General features: G+C 34.2%; 1 protein-coding gene across 1 annotated transcript; it reads left to right on the top strand.

Annotated features, from left to right (window-relative positions):
- The first annotated feature begins 18,433 nt into the window (after nt 1-18,433).
- Nucleotides 18,434-19,627, top strand: LOC142506210 (uncharacterized). Its single transcript, XM_075619394.1, has 2 exons — nt 18,434-18,804; nt 18,966-19,627. The coding sequence occupies exons 1-2, from the start codon at nt 18,454-18,456 to the stop codon at nt 19,572-19,574; spliced, it is 960 nt and encodes a 319-aa protein (XP_075475509.1). The 5' UTR covers nt 18,434-18,453; the 3' UTR covers nt 19,575-19,627.
- The last annotated feature ends 368 nt before the right edge of the window (nt 19,628-19,995 follow it).

Raw genomic sequence — 19,995 nt, 5'->3', positions numbered from 1 at the left:
TCTTGGGCCTTACAACGACCAACAAAAGGACGGAAATATGTATTATACCATGTTAATTGCATAATCTAATCAATATTTGAGATGAAACAAAAGAAAAAAATAAATTTTTCTTCCTAAATGGTAAATAGTGAAATAATACATGACACAATAGTATAAATTCAAAAATTAAATTATTAAATTAATGTAATTAATTATGAAATAAGCTCGAGTGTCTCAAAATTACATATAATTTATGAAGTGTTTTGGTACCAAAAAATTCGAAATTTGATATTCTAATTTTTTTGCGACAACGGAAAAATTTGATTCGTCCAAATAGTCATGAATTAAGAATTAGCTCCTTTATTTATTTATATATTGAACCTGCATACTCTATCCAGTTTTTTAAAAAATAATTCGAGTTTATAACCAATCACATATTTCCATTTACTTCATTTGATGTTAAGATTGATAAACAAAGACATTTCAATTCCAATTGATTATTTTTAATTGTTGTTTTTTTTTTTTTTTTTTAACTTTCAAAGAGACTGCAGTGCACAGAGAAAGTATTTATTGGAACCGAATCATTGTAATTTTAAATTTTTAAATGAAGTTGTAATATTTCAAAGACCCCATGCATCTAAAAGATTATTTGCATGAAGAAAATAATTGTCCAATATCAAAACAAAGAGGTCTTTTGAGCTGTGTTGTATGACAAACTTGATTATATAGGATGAAACGCCAATAAAAAAATACTTAGCAGTTGAAGCAATCGATTGAATCTTAAAAGAAGTAATTCGAATTCGAAAAATATTTGGTAAGAAAATAATTGTACTTGGAGGTGGTTTCATGCAAGTTTTTTTTTACTGTTATTCCAAAAGTAATAATTTAGGAATAGATTAATGTGAGTTTAACGAAATTATATTTGTACCAATATGTAGAACTTAATGGTTGCATATTTATCAAAAAGCTGTAACCGATGGTAATTATGCAACTAAATTTTTTTAAAATATATAGCATGACAAATGTTATGTTTGATCGCTTTCTCATTGGGGGCAATTTTTGGAACCGGACATAATAGATGCACCATTTAATAAAATATGAGCCAATCTAAATTGAGGTAGCTAAAACAAAAATTTTATTAAATTACTAAACATACAAATACAATTATAATTTACATTTAGTGCTATCATAAACAATTTGTGATTTAATATATTTCTATAGATCGGAAGTTAGAACGCAACACAACAAGAGAATAACATACAATGAAAGAATAGTAACAAATTAACTATTTAGTCATAAAAATAGCTAGATGAGCGCAACTTCTTAAAATCTTGTTTTAGAAGATATCATGGAGGAGTAGGTCTCTTGTGAGACGGTCTTACGAATCTTTACATGTGAGATGGGTCAACTCTACCGATATTCACAATAAAAAGTAATACTCTTAGCATAAAAAGTAATACATTTTCATGGATGACCCAAATAAGAGATTCGTCTTCAAAATACGACCCGTGAGACCGTCTCACACAAGTTTTACCATCATAAAGACATATAAGATAAAATGTTCAGACATAACTAACTATATTTATATAAAAACATTTTCTAGTTAAAAAATGTCAGTGTGATAACCCAAATTTTTGTTCATGTAATTAATTAAATATAGACATGTATAAGAATTTATTTTCGAGTTATAATAAATTCGAAAACATAAATAATACATGGAATTCGAAATCCAGTACAAGATACACGATAAATTAAGGCTGGACATCCACCTAATTGGAAGAAAATATTACAAACAAGGAAGCATATCAATATGTATGGAAGGAGCATCTCGATAATTATGAAATATTATCTCTAAATTTTGAAAAGAATATCAATCGAATTATGGTAAGATTTTCAACTCACCCCTATAAATAGGAAGACATTCCCATTCAAATTTCGCACATCAATTTTCAAGTTTTTGTTCCAAAATTTCGAAATTCCTCTCCAAAATTCTGCTGCAGTCATCAAAGTTCTGTCCAAGTTCAGAAATTCGTTTCTCTTGCTCGGTTGCTCAGAATCCGATTTTCACCGTTCATAATATGCTTTCATATGTTTTGAATAACATATCCAAATTTCAGCCAAATCCAACAGTTAGTTTTTCGTTTATATCCTTCGCAAGAAAACTGCTCAGATTTTAGGCGAGAAACAACATACCTATGGTTTTTCGTCTATAAGCAGGTTAAAATGACTTCGAAACCTGATCTCCACCGTTCATAGTTTATTTAACGTACTTGTGAACGTACTGTAAAAGTTTGAGCCCGATCCAACGGTTTAATAAGGCTCAAGGAATTTTACAAGACGACTGATTTTTCGGTAGATGTGTTGTTGCGTTTTCGAAGCATGATTCTTCTCTGGTTTCCGAGTTCTTCACGTTTTCTTCCAGTCTAAGGTAAGTGGGCTTGTTTTAAAGTTGAAATTTTGAATTTATACATATGTTGTTTTCGAAAATTCGTCGAGTACATTCTTCTCACACTCCTTTCTTGTGTTGAGGAGTCGATTGTATATGGGTGGGTATCCCAACCATGACATGACCATTACGCGGTGGGGATGTAACCGCTATATGGCCTCGCCTCCTTAGATGAGTAAAAATTATGGACTAATATCAGTAAACCATAGAAGATAGATGAATCTCAGTGCTGGTAAATGTCATGCATGTGATATGAATGATGTTATGCAAGTCATGTGATTTTCGAAATTATGCATGTTGTTGTGCTCGAACGGCCCCCACTTGCTGAGTATTCCCAAAATACTCACCCCTTACAACCCTTCCCAGATAAGCTTGAAGAAGAACTCGAGGAAGAAGAGTCCGAACAATTCTAGGGATGGTAATGGTTCAAGAGTTTAGATTAAGTTTAAGTTTATTATTATTCAGTTTTACGTTTCCGCATTAAACTCTGTTGTTTTGGGATTTCGGTATTGTAAAGACAATCGTTATTTCGTTTGAATTATGATTTATAAAGTGATCTTGGTTTACACTGTGCTACAAAGGCTTGTTGTTTCGATTGTGTGATAAACAATGCCGGTGTCAATTCCGAGTGTCGGGTGTGACATTTAAGTGGTATCAGAGCCGCCAGGTTCATAATCCAGTTGTAAAAAAATCAGTCAAATTTTGGCAAAGAGTAGATCTATACCCGTTCAAAACGGCCCAACAAGTAATATTCACAACTTTGTTGTGAGGCGTGGTCCGAAAACGCGAAAACTTTCGTTTAAACCTCCGAAATCGCGTTTTTGTTGTTTTAGGAAAGTTTCGTAGAACTCATAACTTTTCATAGGAAACTCAAAATTTAATTCCGTCAATTGTTCTGGAATCCTCTCGACGTATTCTTTCTATCCATATGTCAATATCCAAAATTTCTATTTTTGGAGACTTTCTCGAAAAATCCCGTTCAACGTGTTTCTTGAACCATTTGTCGAAATTTTATGGAATTGTATTGTGAGGACAATTAGTATTTGTTTACATCGTTGGGAATATACATATAAGAAATATATTGACATAAGCTTTTAATTTAAGATAAATATTTGACTTGGTAATGATAAGTTAATTAAGAAAACTAATATGAGAATATCTGATATAAGAATTATATAATAAGTTTTGAGTATTCCAATAAAGAAGTTGATTTTGTGTTAACATTTTACTGTGTGGAAATTAAGTTTGGGTAATTAAGAAATTTAAGCGCTAACTTTAAATATTTAGGACCTTAGAATATCTTGTGAGACAATATCCTCATATTAAAGACTTTATATTATTTTGGGATAACAAGTAGGCTACAACTTTACGTAAATAAAATAAGTTATGATATATTGATGGGTATCAAAGAAGGTATAGTACAATAATTTTTGACTTATATGGTATTAAGAATGATTCAAAGAGAATGACATACAATGAACTCCTTTGTGTTAGAGCGTGATAGGCTCATGGTCTTGATAAAAATAAGATTTAGTAAAAAAAAATTTATTTGAGGTAACGACTATGTTATAATTTTCGAAATTTAAGTCAATAAGCTATAGATCGATACTGAGTTAAGTTTCAATATTCTATATGGGTTTTAAGTTTTGAGATAGTAATCATGATTATTTCAAGATAAGATAAAATTAGTATCAATTCGCATATATTCAGTGCCGACTTAATTAAATTTACTTCTGTAGATTTCGACGTCATCCTAGGGATGAACTGATTATCTAAGAGCAATAGTAGTGACCAGAGTAAGAATGTCAAACTCTGAACCCCGAACCAAGAAGAAATCAGGTATCATGGCGATGCCAAGGAACAGAAATACTTTTTTCCTGTTTTCCAGACTTGGAAAGCCATAATATCGGGAGAAGAAGTTTATCTAGCAATGGTGAACAAAGTGCAAGAAGGTGATGAGCTGAAGTGGGAAGATATTACAGTAATACGAAAATTTTCGGGTGTTTTTCCAGAAAGGCTTTTTGGGATGTTCTCGGACTAAGAAGTAGAGTTCGAGATAAATTTGGTACCGGTGATGCACTAATCTCCAATACACTGTACCGAATGGCTCCATATGAACTCAGTGAGCTAAAAGAACAACTTCAAGAGTTGTTAGACGAAAAACATATTAGGCCAAGTGCATTTCCCTAGGGAGCTACAGTCCTATTTTTAAGGAAGAAAGATGAAAGTATAAAATTGTGTATAGAGTATAGAGAACTCAACAAGATCACAATCAAGAATAAATATATTCTTCCAATAATAGATGGTCTTTTCGATCAACTTAAATGAGCTGCAGTCTTCTCCAAGCTTGACCTGAGGACATGCTATCATCAGCTGTACGTCAGAGCAGAAGGCACCCCAATGTCGGCATTCAGAATAAGGTCATGTAAGATCAGAATCAGGAGTATAATTGGACTCAAAAAAAGTAGAGGCAATTCTAAATTAGTCGAAACATTAGAATGCAACCGAAATTAAAAGCTTCTTTGGAATACCATGCTATTAGCGGAAATTCGTTGAGGGCTTCTCTTCAGTAGTCGTATCAATGATGAGACTCACACAACATAACTATGAATTCAACTGAAGAGGAAGATGTGAAAAGAGTTTTCAAACATTACAAGAGTATCTAGCATCTACACCAATGTTGGTATTATCTACCGTGGACTAGGATTTTACCATCTGCAGTGAAGCATCAAAGAAAGGTCTCAGATGCGTACTCATGCAAGACAGGCGAGTCAACTATAGCCGCATGAGCAAAACTGTCCTACTCACGATCTCGAGTTGACATCAGTGATCTTTGCTTTGAAATTTGGAGACGCTATATCTACGATGTCAAGTGTGAAATATTCACAGACCACCAAGCCTCAACATTTTTTTCATGCAAAAAGAATTAAAAATGAGGCAAAGAAGGTGTATATAGTTACTCAATGACTATGACTTGACAATAAGCTACTACCCCGACAAGGCAAATAAGGTAGCCGATGCTTTGGGCCGAAAAAAAACATGGGTAATATAACCTAACATCACTCTCCGCGCAGCAGTCAAGTTAAATCAGAGTCGAGACACGACACTAGAAAAGTTCAAAGAACAAGTTAAGAAAATAAAGTCGTCAGATTTTCAAGTGGATCCAGACGGAATCCTAGGGATGAGAGGATGATTGTGTGTGACAGACATCGACAATCTTCGATAAGAAGTGATGTAAGAGACGCATGAGTCAACATTCCAGATCTATACCGTCAGTACAAAGATGTATAGGGATTTGAAAGAAAGTTTCTGGCGAAGTAGAATGAAAAGAGACGTCGCCGAGTTATATTTAAGTGACAAGTATGCCACCAAGTGAAAGTTGAGCATCAACGACTGGAAGGACTACTGCAACCGTTAGAATCCTAGAATGGATTTGAGAACATATTTCCATGGATTTCGTTGTAGAATTTCCAAAGTCAATACAGAGTCAAGACGGGATATGGATAATCGTAGATAGACTCACAAAATCTACGTACTTTCCACTCATTCGAATGAATTATAATATTGACAAATTGGCTACTCTATACATGGATAACATTATACGGCTGCATAAAGTGCCTGCAATCATAATGTCGGATAGAGATCCAAGATTTGTGTCACGTTTGTGGTAGAGCTTTCAAGAAGCCATGAGAACAAAAGTTACTCTTAGTACAGCTTATCACCCTCAAACTGATGGCAAAACAGAGAGAATGATTCAAACCCTAGAGAATGTGGGCATGTGCAATAGATTTCAATAGTAATTGAAGTCAACATCTACCACTGATAGAGTTCGTTTACAATAATAGTTATCACAACAATATTGGAACGACTCAATTTGAAGCATTGTACGGACGAAAGTATCGATCACCACTGTACTAGGACAAAATAGAGGAGACAGTCATAATTGGGCTAGAACTAATCCAAGAGACAATGGAAAAGTGGCCATCATCAAAGACAGACTCAAGTCTGCATAAGATCAGCCAAAGAGTTAGTCTGATCTTAAAAAGAGATCAATGGAATTCACATTGGGTGAAAAAGCTTATATAAGGGTCTCACTAATGAAAGAATCATTAGATTCAGTGAAGCTGAAAGAGTGAAACCTCGGTACACAGGACTATTCGAAATTCTGGAAGAGATTGGCACATTGTCTTACAGAATAGCATTGCCACCAGATATGTCTAGAATCCACAATGTATTTCACAAGTCCAAACCAAGGAAATGCATCCCGAACCCAAGTCATGTTGTGGAAGTTAAACCGCTCATGATCAAAGGTAACATGTGGGGAAAGCTGAAATATGAAGATGTCTGTGTTCATATTGTGGACACCAAGAACCAAGTACTGAGACGACGTATCTTTTCCTACGTCAAAGTGCAATGGTCAAACCACACAGAACGAGAAAAATACTTGAGCGTTTGAAGAGAAAATGCGCAAGCAATACACCTACTTTTTCGAAAGTCAAGCCGACTCAGGTTTCGAGGACGAAACTTCTAATAAGGAGGGAGGGATGTGAGAACCCAAATTTTTGTGCATGTAATTAATTAAATATAGACATGTATAAGAATTTATTTTCGAGTTAAAATAAATTCGAACACATAAATAATACATAGAATTCGAAATCCAGTACAAGATACACGATAAATTAAGGCTGGATATCCACCTAATTGGAAGAAAATATTACAAGCAAGGCAATTTTTCTCAACAAGGAAGCATATCAATATTAATGGAAGGAACATCTCGATAATTATGGAATAATTATCTCCAAATTTTGGAAAGAATATCAATCGAATTTTGGTAAGATTTTCAACTTAGCTCTATAAATAGGAGGACCCTCCCATTCAAATTTCACACCTCAATTTTCGAGTTTTTGCTCCAAAATTTCGAAATTCCTCTCCAAAATTCTGCAGTCATCAAAGTTCTGTCCAAGTTCAGAAATTCGTTTCTCTTGCTCTGGTGCTCGGAATTCGATTTTCACCGTTCAGAATATGCTTTCATGTTTTGAATAATATATCCAAATTTCAGCCAAATCCAATGGTTAGTTTTTCGTTTATAGTCTGCGCAAGAAAACTGGTCAGATTTTAGGCGAAAAACAACATACCTATGGTTTTTCGTCCATAAGCAGGTTAAAATGATTATGAAACCCGATCTCCACCAGTTCATAACTTATTTAACGTACTTGTGAACGTAGTGTAAAAGTTTGAGCTCAATCCAACGGTTCAATAAGGTGAAAGGAATTTTACAAGACGGCTGATTTTTCGATAGATGTGTTCTTGCGTTTTCGAAGCATGATTCTTCTCTGGTTTCCGAGTTCTTCACGTTTTCTTCCAGTCTAAAGTAAGTGGGCTTGTTTTAAAGTTGAAATTTTGAATTTATGCATATGTTGTTTTCAAAAATTCGTTGAGTACAATTCTTCTATTACTCTTTTCTTGTGTTGAGGAGTCGACTGCATATGGGTGGGTATTCTAACCATGACATGACCAATACGCGGTGGGGATGTAACCGCTATATGGCCTCGTCCCCTTAGAGGAGTAAAAATTAGGGACTAATATCAGTAAACCATAGAATATAGATGAATCTCAGTGCTGGTAAATGTTATGCATGTGATATGAATGATGTTATGCAAGTCATGTGATTTTCGAAATTATGCATGTTGTTATATTGTGCTCGAACGACCCCCACTTGCTGAGTATTCCCAAAATACTCACCCCCTTACAACCCTTCCCAGATAAGCTTGAAGAAAAACTCGAGTAAGAAGAGTCCGAACAATTCTAGGGATGGTAATGGTTCAAGAGTTTAGATTAAGTTTAAGTTTATTATTATTCAGTTTTACGTTTCCGCATTAAACTCTGTTGTTTTGGGATTTCGGTATTGTAAAGACAATTGTTATTTCGTTTGAATTATGATTTATAAACTGGTTTCGGTTTACAGTGTGCTACAAAGGCTTGTTGTTTCGATTGTGTGATTGTTAAACAATGTCGGTGTCAATCTCGAGTCTCGGGGTGTGACAGTCAGCACAATCATTTCCTATTGTATCACTTCACTCGCGTAATCCACTAGCTGTATTTAAAACTTTGGCTAATTAAAAATTTCAAAATATTCCATCTAAGAATTGGAGTTGCGTATAGACAATGGAAACAAAATAAAATATGCAAAATCATTTTAATTTATTTTTCAGTCATTTGAAAGATTTTGAGCGGGAATATCATTAAATCTAATACATAACTTTAATCTCATATATAAAATATTTGGAACGTTAAATCAATTATTCACTATCATCTCTTATTAAAATTGTTTTGACTATCAGATACAGAGAATTTTTTTATTTTATTAAACTTCTTTCCATCAAGTGGCTTACCAAAAAAGTTAAAAAAAAACCACTAACCACAGTTAATTGCTTGTTGACCACTCCAGAAACAAAAAAAAAATCATATTCTACACACACTCAGTTTTGACTTAATTGGTACTCAAAATTCATAAACTTGTTCCATAATTTCAATTATGTGTATTTTTTGACCCAAAAATGATAAATAACAGTAATTTTGTTATTGGGGAGGGAGCTACCCATAAATTTTCTGACATACAGATTGGTAGAAAATTTATGTTTGGATACACAGAGTGGAGAAAAGTTTACCCACGAATAATTATTCATTTACCCCATCAATTTAATGGTTAAAACCAATTATAGACATGATATGTAACAGAGAAAGACTCAGCTCGGTATCATATGTTTAACCTTTTTCCTTGTTTGACCTCAAATGTTTCTGCGTTCTCGATTTAGTCCTAAAAGTTTGCATATTTTGACCGAGTTGGTCCTTACGTCAATTTAATAGTTAAAACTACATTATTATGTTTCGACTGATTTTAATTGTTTCACTTTTATTTTTTGCCATTTAAGGGGCGTGATTGACACATGTTTTATCTAAAATTAGTTTTAACCGTTAAATTGACGGAAAGATCAACTAGGTCAAAATTTATAAACATTTAAGATTAAACTGGGAACACCAAAATATTTGAGATCAAACCGAGAGAGTGGTAAAATTAACGGAAAAATTTGTCCGACTTTATCCTTATGTCAAATATACATATTTCATTCTTGATCATTTCTCTTCATGGTGCTGATGTGACGCTGACATGACATTAATATGACGCTCACGTGTGCAATGTCATATCAATATTGCCAATAAAAAATGCTCAAAATTGCCAAAAAGTACAAGTCATAGGAGTAATATCAAATTTTGGCAATTAGAATATTAAATTTGCAAAGAGACAAAATTACATCATCAAAATTGCAATACTCCCTCAACAATATTATATTTTTACATCACGGAAGCAATGTAAACCAAGGAAAAATATTAGAATTTGGCATTAAAAAATTTATGATTTCATGTATAATTTTTTCTCAAAATTAAATTTTTCTTCAAAAGGTGAAGAATATCCAACCCACTGGTGGATCTACCACAATCATGATTATTGGTAGGAAAAGGCCAACCTTAGTTTATTTCAAGTATCTGAAATCATCACTCCAAATTTTAATGTATTAAACATGACAACTATTTTTTGAATATGAATGTCAAATAATAGGAACAAATATATAGTTCGCAAGAAAATAATGAGCTTAAGTCTGAAACTTTCAACAGATAGAATGGCACAATTTCAATCATGCAAATAATAACATCTATAAAAAGCAGAGACCGACGAAGGATAAATTAAAACTGCGTTTTCATTGAAACTTAGCAGCATTTTGCATCAGTCCCATTCCAATGGCTAACTATCCATTGCCCTCAACTGTTAATGTCGCGAACTTCGTGTCGGTGAGGCCTTGGCTTAAAGACGAAGAACGAAGCATTCACTACAGTATATGGAAAGAACAGATGCTTTGTTTGTTAGAAAGCCAGGGCTTGCGGAGTTTCGTAGACGGCCATATCCCACCACTGTCTGAAGAATCCCCGGAGCAGATACTTTGGAGAAGAATTGACAAACTTATCAAGGGATGGATTTTAGGTTCGATCGGGAATGATGCTCTTGCCATGGTGGTGAGTTTGACAAGTTCCAAGGAAGTTTGGCTGAAGTTGAACGAAATTTTCAATCAAATCCAAGATGATAATAATCAAATTCAAAACCAGGCATCTGATTCTTCTCAGAATCGAGGAGCAACAGGAAATGAAGGTCGGATAACGGAACTCCAAGCTGACACAACCAACAATGTTCCTCAGCAAAACAACGGACCTCGTAAGTTATTAATTAGTTGAATATATTTTCCTTTTATATGATACGGAGAGATTGATTTAATTAATAGTATGTGATGCCTACTCCCTTCCTACTCCCGGCATGGACAACAATAATTGCTGAAGTATCCTGTCGTCATGTTATCAGTCCTACAAGAAAACGGCCAAAATTGCAAAACAAGGACTAAATTGCCAAAAATAGACTTGTAATAAAGCTCGAAACCTTAATATATCACATCTAATCCGGTTCAGACTTATTTCCCTGTCCGGCATGGAGACTAAGATTATTTAGTCCAGTTTAAGTAAACACTAGCTTGTGCAGGTAGGGATTACACACATTACTTGCCCTTGCGTAGGGCCATAACAAGAGCGGATTGGATTGAAGCAAGGAGATTGCTGAACAGAGATGTAGAGGCAAGAACAGCCATTATCAGTGAAATTAATGAGACGGCTTTGCTGGTAGCCGTGACGGTAGGGAAAAAGTCGAATGATTTTGTGAGATGGCTGCTAGAATCAATGCCAAATGATGCGTTGACGATACGAAACTCTTATGGGAACACCGCTTTACACCGGGCCGCAATGATTGGAAATTGGGAAACCGCGGACATGTTACTGACTAGAAATCCTGAATTGCTATATATTACAAATAAACAGGAATGTTTACCAGTGCATATAGCAGCAGCCTACTGCCATAAAGGGATGCTTGAATATTTGATAGACTTCCACAAGAAACGTGCCGAGGAGAGGCCATCCGATGGACAGGAGTCCGTCTACCAAAGACATATAGACAAAAGCCCTTTTCATGGACAGTTGGGAGCTTCGCTCTTGTTGAGGGTTATAATTTCTCAATTCATTGGTAAGCTTCTTTTTTTTTTTTTGAGTGAGGAATTCACTGTTAATGTAAACGTGCTTAATTTATGAATGCCTAACTGCTATTTTTAGCTTTTACATTGGCAAATTTCACCACTGTGAACTATCTAGATTTGTTTTACAAATTGGGTGTTTCTTCGCGGGAGTGCTCCTTTTTGCGTGGGAGTAGCACCCCGCAGAAAAAACAAACCAAGAAAAGTAGATTTAGGCTAAAATTTTACTTGATTCTACATGGAGTAGAAAGGAAAGGAGGTGAAGTTACGATGTCAAATTGGTAGTTTCACCTATTTTAATTTATGACAGACGTGGCCTTGAAATTGGTGCAAGAGTATCAACATTTGGCAGGACTGAAAAATAAGTCTGGTACTGATGCACTGTACGAGTTAGCTAGGTTGGGTTCTGTATTCGAAAGTGGAACAAAATTCAGTTGGTGGCAAAAATGGATTTACTCGCGTAAGTTTTCGTTTTTTCCCCGAGTTTTTCATGCTGGTTCAACACGGGGAATGATCTTATTCATGTACCGCGGAAGCTATATTTTCAATCTTCTTGATCAAACAGTCTTTTCGAACAACTATATGGTGTATATAACGTGTAATGTGATAATAAATAGACATATTGTAGAAGTATCCATGAAACTTATCTCAATTTTCATTTTGTTTTTTAAGTGGTTAAATTTCAATCTCAACCCGTTAACATTGTTTTTGTTATGCATTTTTAGTTCTTTTTAGTGTTGATGCAATATCGAATACCTGTATAACGTCCATCATATCAATACGAGTCTTTACAACATGTTTATATCCTCACTCACACACATTCTACAAAACTTTCCAGGGGTCACACATCCCTGAATTGCTACAAGTCGAGCACACTTAACTTTGGAGTTCTATGATGAGCTCTCGAAAAGAAGATGCACATTCTTGATATGAATAGTGTATATCAAATTTTGAAGCCATTTCGCAATACAAAGTCCCATACCTGAACAGTTTTGAAATTCCTCTTATTTCGATGTGAAATCGGTTCATTCATGTTCCTTTCGTCTAAAAGTCTGTCAGGAGCCGCTCATTGTCCGTGCAACCTCATGGTCCCGACGATCATCCCTAGCCCCCTTTGGCCCCGAACGTCACATTAGGAGTACCTAGCACCATACCATTACCCGTCAAAAAAGTACAAGAAACAAAAATATATTAGGAAGATTCAAATTTAAATATATAAAGAACCAAATTCACATAGACATTAGTTCATTGAATCAATATTAAATATTTTTTTAACGTGCCATTGAGTTGGATAAATGATTTTACTGATTTTTTTTCCCCTTAAATATTCTAGGTATTATTTTGACGCCAACAACGAATGAGAATATTGATGATATTGGGAATCTAAGTTCTAACAATGAAGCAAGCAAGAAGTTCAGTTGGTTTGAGATAATTTATAAAAGTAAGTACCTTCAATTTCTTTCTTTTTTTGGTGAATCACATTTCCCCCTACAGTTACTACTGACATTTACTTATTCCTAGAACATTATTTATTATATCATTTTACACTTAAATTCCCTCTAAATTCCTTGATGAATTACATCGTTTCCTCCTTGAACGGTTAGTTATAGTATTTATTACAATATATATATTTTTAACTGATATCAATCTCATATATGTTACTCTTTTAAGTGGTGAGACCATATTATTATTTATTATCTCAACGCATCTGGACTATAATATAACATAATTCAGAATTCCTTACCATTTAGAAATCAAATCCATAACGGTGCTAAAAATTCTAATTTTTAATTTAGAAACAGAATATATCAAATTCTATCGCGCTCAATCAATTTAAAACATAGATACATTTAAAACATTAAGCTCACTAGCCGAAAATGCTTAAAAAAATTTCTGTATATTCAAAAATGTAAGAAAATTCTTCGGCTCGACCTCGTCGGTTGCATGCAACCTGCTACTTGTTGTTGCTGCTGCTCGAAAACAAGGCAGCTATAGGGTATTAATTATTTTTTGCTTTTCGGGTGTGCCTCCTCACGAAGAATGAAGATGCATTTATAGGTGAGGAGCCTTAATTAACACCCCTTGATTGATCATTTAAGGGGTATATTGATTTTAGACTTTTAGTTATTTTTTCAGAGTTTAAAACTCTAGAAGAATTTAATCTAAACTTTTATATACTCTATAAAAGATTAGTAGTATTCAATGTAACATTTGTAAAGTTTTAAAATAAGTGATATTTAAACTCGACTTTTAAAAAATTTGCAAAAATTTAGAGGTATTCAAAATGCAAATATACTCTTAATGACTCCATGAAATTCTATTAAGTGTAAGAATTAAATCTTAAGGTATGTTAGGTGCAATAATTGTCTCCGCTAGAAGAGCAATCGAACCGTGGTGCTTGAGCTGTTGTGCGGTTTAAAATATTCGAGTGCACCGTTAACACAAGCTATAATTTTGGTAAAGCGGCAATGATTCAGTCCTACAATTGGTATTAGAGCAATGGTCACGAGTTCGATTCTCAATTATTACAGGGAGTACAATTGTTGGGAGTGAGATTGTTGTTGTGTGGTTTAAAAGATTTGAGTTGCACCGTTACCGCTACCTATAGCTTTTGGTAAAACAACAATTGTTCGGTCCTACAAGGTACAACTATAAAAATGTCAAAAATTATCTTTGATTCAACCTAAAGATTTGGATGAACATTTAATTGAGAAATATCTCAAACTCAAATACTCACTTTCATTTATATTAAAAATATTATCAATACAAATACTACTTTATTCATTGTTTTCTCCTCCATATGTTTTTCCTTTCCTATCGACTTTTACAAAAAAATTTGTTTTATAGTTAACAATATTTTAAAATCAAAATTATTAGCATCATTTATTTTATTTTTCAAGTTTTGGTCATAAAAACTCGCGAAATTTAAAATAATAGTTATTCAAATTTTAATAAAAATTATTACACTACATCACAAAAAAATTAATAATATTTTTTTGGCCAGTAAATTGAAAATAATAATAATTCAGTAAAATTTAGTTTCTTAAATTAATTATTATATAACATTTGATGTTTAATTATTTTGTATAATTTTAGTTAATTTGCATCTTAATTTTGATTATAACTCAAAATTATACATATGATTCAATTTGGATACATATAAAATGTGTAAGTAATTAATTGATACATTAATATCTTTTAAAAATTTATGAACACACATATATAAGGATAATTATATGAAATTATATATTTAAATTTTATAAAGTTATTGATTGAAAATATTTTAATGTATTTATTCTTTATTTTCATGTACAAATAATTATCTTGTTTATTTTATTGTTAGAGATAATGTCAAAAACATAATTAATATATTTTTCTTACAAAAATTTAATTAAAATGAATGAAATTATTTTAAGTTTGATTATTTATTATGAAATGTCCACTACTTTTTAACTTTAAAATCCTACAAATTTTTTTTTCACAACATTTCGAAATTCACCATTTAAAATAACTTAACATTTCCATAAATCAAAATAGTTTAACATTTAAAATCTCAAGTACATAAAAAAATTCCTAAATCGTCAATTAACAAAATTCAACTCCAACCTTTACCATAATCATACTAACTTCAAAATAAAGCATAAAAATCTCTAATAAATCATTAACAAAATCTTTTAAAACTTTGACTAACAACTAATGCAGAAAATAAAGTTCCTCGGGAGTGTACTGCCGGACTCGATCCACTCAAGTGTCAGCGCCTCCCTCAATATTATCACCACCTGCAGCATTCCAACCTAGTCAGTCTAATGACTCAGCACGTTCTAAACAGGAGTAACAAATAATATATATACAAGCACATGCATTAAAATCATATTTTTATTTAAAATAAACTTGTAAGCATAAATAAATCATTAATCATCAAATCGTAAAGCTTTCAATCATTTATCATTTTGAGTGAAGTTTGATCCTTGAAAGTGACCAGCATTTATCCTCTGGTCGACTGATCAATCTTAGCTCACCCTTGCGCATGGGGACAGGCACTAGGCACCTACGTAAAATGGAAATACGATCGTTAGGCTTCCTCTGGGGCCTTTTCCCGTAAATGGGCTCCTTCTAGGGCCTTCTCCCTCACGATATTCCCAAAAAATATATATCATATCCTTTTTGTCACAGTCAATTCACATCCTTCAAAATATTTTTCTTTTTCTTTTATTTATAAAATATCGTGTCCTTTCCAATTTCGTAAAATAACATTTTAGTAATAAAATTGCACAACTTTATCATAAAACATAAAATCTCATAATTTCATCATAAACATTTTAAAATATCATTTAACATGCATTATGATTCTTCGGGACACTGTCAACCCTTTTCGTACTATCAGGTGTAAAATGATCGTTTTGTCCTTGAACCCTAAAATTCTCGATTTTGACTTTTTCTCACTTTTATTGACTCGATACTATCCCAAATAATTATTTAAGCTTACAATTGACTTCTAATATTTTTGTTAAACGTAAATCCGAGCCCTTCGATTTATTTCTCTAATTACTATATCGTAAAGTGTTTTAATCCCAAGTTAATTTAAACTTAAATATTTTGATCCCAAACTTCGAACATAAACTTTTTATTCTTAAAATACCCTCGTGAGCCATGAACCAACCCCTGTGAACCACGGTTTGAGCCATCTCCTTTATTCTTAGCAATTTCGAACCCTAGGCCCTAATTCATGTTTTCATCCCAAAACCTTCGAACCATCCTCGAGCTACCTAGGACCAGACCACGTCCATCCCCTCCTAGACTGCCCTGAACCATCCTTGACCAGCGCACCTAGCCCCTAGCCCAGCCATCACCAACTGCGAGCCCTAACTTCCCTAGAACCATTCGCCACCCTAAACCTCGAGCCACCACCGAACCATGCACCCTCGAGTCATCATGGACCTAACCATCCCCAGACCCTCCTGGAACCTAACCGACCTAGCCTAGACTAGCACCGAACCAGCCCAAGCCCCTGCCACCAGTGCGCACCCATCCTCTTATTCCCAAAGTTGCAACCCTCATCCTACTCGAGCCACCATAGACCCTGGCTGCACCAGGCCCTGTCCCTACACTGAGCCCTCTTCCCTAAACCCTACTGGACCATCCTAGCCAGCCCCAATTGAGCCGCATCCTCTCCTGAAACACACCAGCCACGCGCACATGGTGAGGAGTCCTAGCACTTGTGGACTCCTCCTTCCCTGCTGCCACCGAGTCCAGCCACTCATGGAATCCTCCTAGCCTCTAGACACAGCAGCATGGGACCGTGCCCCAGCCTAGTTGAGCCGTGCAGCAATCTCCCTCATGACTGAACCCTTATGTCCCAAGGAAACCCATGAAACCCTAGCCTCAAGCCCTAACCATGCACCGCCCCTCTAGCTCTTGTCCAGCCCTCATCTCTTGCCTAAACGACACTTTTTTCCATCCCTTAAACATCCTATGTTGGCAGCCTAACCCTTGAAAATCATAACATTTTTCAAACAAGCGTAAATTCGTCAAAACTTTGAAAATATTTGTTCTATCGTTAGACGAATCGTGTTTTAATATTTTTCATGCAAAAATAAATAAAACAAGCATAATATGATTTGAATGATGTATCAAAGGAATTTATAAACGTGCCTTTACGTTTTAGAACGCTTGAATATACGATAGTTGGTGTGGGGCACGAAGAAGGACAAACGGACGACGACAAATCCTTGCTTTCTCCTCCTCAAGTTTTCGAAAATTATGTGTGTGTGGTGTGTGAAGTGGACGGCTGCTATGTGCTTCAAAAACCTAGGATTTCTTTTTTTATATATAGATTTTAATTTGCATGATAATGGGCTTTGGTTTCGGGCTTTTATATTTAGGAGCAATTGGGCCTACTTATGTTAGGTAAATTACACCCAATAACACCTATTTAATTGAAAAATAAAAGTTTATAAAAATTAGTTTTCAAAAATAGGACTTTTGATCTTTTAAAAGTCCTTCGTTTGCCCAAACCGATTTCCCGGATAAAATCAAGCTCGCCTCGTAAAATAATTTGAATTCTACCATTTTTAGAAAAAATTTAATCATATTTAATCATATTAATAAGCCTTGAAAATATTTATTGAAAATTGATCGTCTCTGGTCTCTTTTCTCTAGCCTATTATCGAATATCCGGATAAAATCTTCAATTCTCATGAAATCATGCAATCTAAACATTTAAGCATGTAAAATATATCATTTATGCGTTTAAAAAAAATTAAATAAATAAATAAGTAATTCAAATAATTTGCATGGTGCGGTTTACGTGAACTGATTTTTTTGACGTGACAAATAATATTAAAAATTATTGTTATGTATTTTTGAAAAATATTAATTGACTAAAAATTGATTTGAATAATTGAAATTTAATTGTAATAAATTTAATATTGACTTATTTATCAGTCTTTTGTAAATTAAATCAATAAATAAACAATATTTATATTGATAGATAAAAATATTTTAAGTAATTTTAAGTAAATAAAAGTTATTTACGTTTAACTGCTATTTCAAAAAAAATAAAAATTCCATGGGGTTCTACAAAAAAGTTTACAAATACCAATAAAAGTTTTGCAAATAAATCTACAAGATTACGTGAAAATCTATCAACTTCACTTAAATCTGTTATTTAAAACTGAATTAATCTGAAGTTCAAACCCAATCCTTGGCTTTATAGCTTGTTTGAGTATATACAATGGTTAATTTGAATTAATCTGAAGTTCAAATTCAAAATTTAAACTTCATGGTCTTGTTCATCCCTCTTCAAGGTCCGGGTCTTCGCACGCATACCTTATTTATCCTCTTAGTTCTCTTAGTTATGACACTTTTCACTTATGTACACGGACACTCGTCAAATGTGTGTGCATGGCCCTGGAATCAATGCCTTCACCTATCTATGAAAGGGCCTTATTGTTGGCTGCACATAATGGTATCAATGAGGTTGTGGAGGTGATCATGGAGATGTTTCCAACCGCGATTAACATTGCAGATACAAAAAATGAAGGCAACATATTTCATGTCGCGGCAAGAGAACGCTCAGAGAATGTTTTCAATCTCTTCCATAAAATGAAGGAGGGAAAACATTTTTTATACGACTCTATTGACTCTTTTGGTAACAATTATATGCATATGTGTGCAGAACAAGCCCCTACACATAAGCTCAATCTTGTTTCTGGTGCAGCTTTGCAGATGCAACATGAATTACAATGGTTTAAGGTACATGTTACATCTGCATTACAATATTTTATATCGATATCATATGCATTTTTAAGCATCTAAGCACACCGAATGATTCTGACATGTGCCCTGGTGCTTGCTTATTTAACTTAGGATGCGCATTATTTTTTTGTGCTAAGAAATTCATCACTTCGGTACAGGAAATGGAAAAATTTGTCACCCCTTCCCATAGAACATCAAGAAACAATGATGGAAAAACTCCTCAGATGTTGTTTACAGAGAAGCACCAAGAGTTGAAATCTCAAGGGGAGAAATGGATGAAAGACACTGCCAGCTCATGTACCTTGGTGGCAGCATTGATTGCTACTGTCGTGTTTACTGCAGCCTTCACGGTACCAGGCGGCCTTAATAATGACAATGGCATACCAATTTTCTGGGATGACCCTTGGTTAATTATATTTGCCTTAGCAGACTCTGTTTCTTTGTTCTCATCTGCCATATCCTTGCTCATGTTCTTATCCATCCTCACTTCCCGCTACGCAGAAGAAGATTTTTTGTATGTTTTACCTACAAGATTATGCATCGGCCTTCTTACCCTATTCACTTCCATAACATTCATGGTCATCGCCTTCGGTATAGCTATACATGTTATATTAAGGAACAAATCAAACTTCTTTCTCATACCAGTGGCTGCATTGGCTTTCTTGCCCGTGACATCATTCGCACTCTCACAATTCCCCCTCCTTATAGATGCGATGTATTCGACATATGGACCAGGCATTTTCGGGAAGAAAAACGCGTTGTATTAGCAGCAAGAAACTAGCAAGTCGAGGCTTGGTAGTCGAATGTTACTTATACAAGTTGTAAAAGTATTTTGTTTCCATGGAATTTGCTTCGTATGGTGGATTTTAATAATTTTAAGGCTTTAATGACCATTGCATGGTTGCTATACTGACAGGTGAAAACAGTGACCAAGCTATGGAAATCAATCTTAAAAAATATACATAATTTATCTTTTCGATATCTTAGTTGTTGGCAGCTGTTCGCTCGGCGAGCAATGGCAACTGTGTATGTCATGCCCCGGGACGGGGTTGGTTGACACCGGCGTTGCTCTCAAATTTACATTCGAAAACAACAAGCCTCAGAAGTACATAATTCTGAAACCAGTCTTTTATTCATAATACTGAATATTCAATGTCTGATACAACTCAATTAATAATGTTTTACAGC

The sequence above is a fragment of the Primulina tabacum genome, chromosome 10 (genome assembly GCF_025594145.1).
Source record: "Primulina tabacum isolate GXHZ01 chromosome 10, ASM2559414v2, whole genome shotgun sequence".
NCBI classification, from domain to species: Eukaryota; Viridiplantae; Streptophyta; class Magnoliopsida; order Lamiales; family Gesneriaceae; genus Primulina; species Primulina tabacum.
Note: the sequence above shows the minus strand (reverse complement) of the source record. Positions and strands in the feature narration are given on the sequence as shown.

What these genes read in the sequence shown, in the direction of transcription:
- LOC142506210 (XM_075619394.1), top strand. Translation starts at nt 18,454, where the DNA reads ATGGCCCTGGAATCAATGCCTTCACCTATCTATGAAAGGGCCTTATTG. An exon ending in ATGAATTACAATGGTTTAAG is followed by an intron (nt 18,805 to 18,965) that starts GTACATGTTACA and finishes ACTTCGGTACAG; the next exon opens with GAAATGGAAAAATTTGTCAC.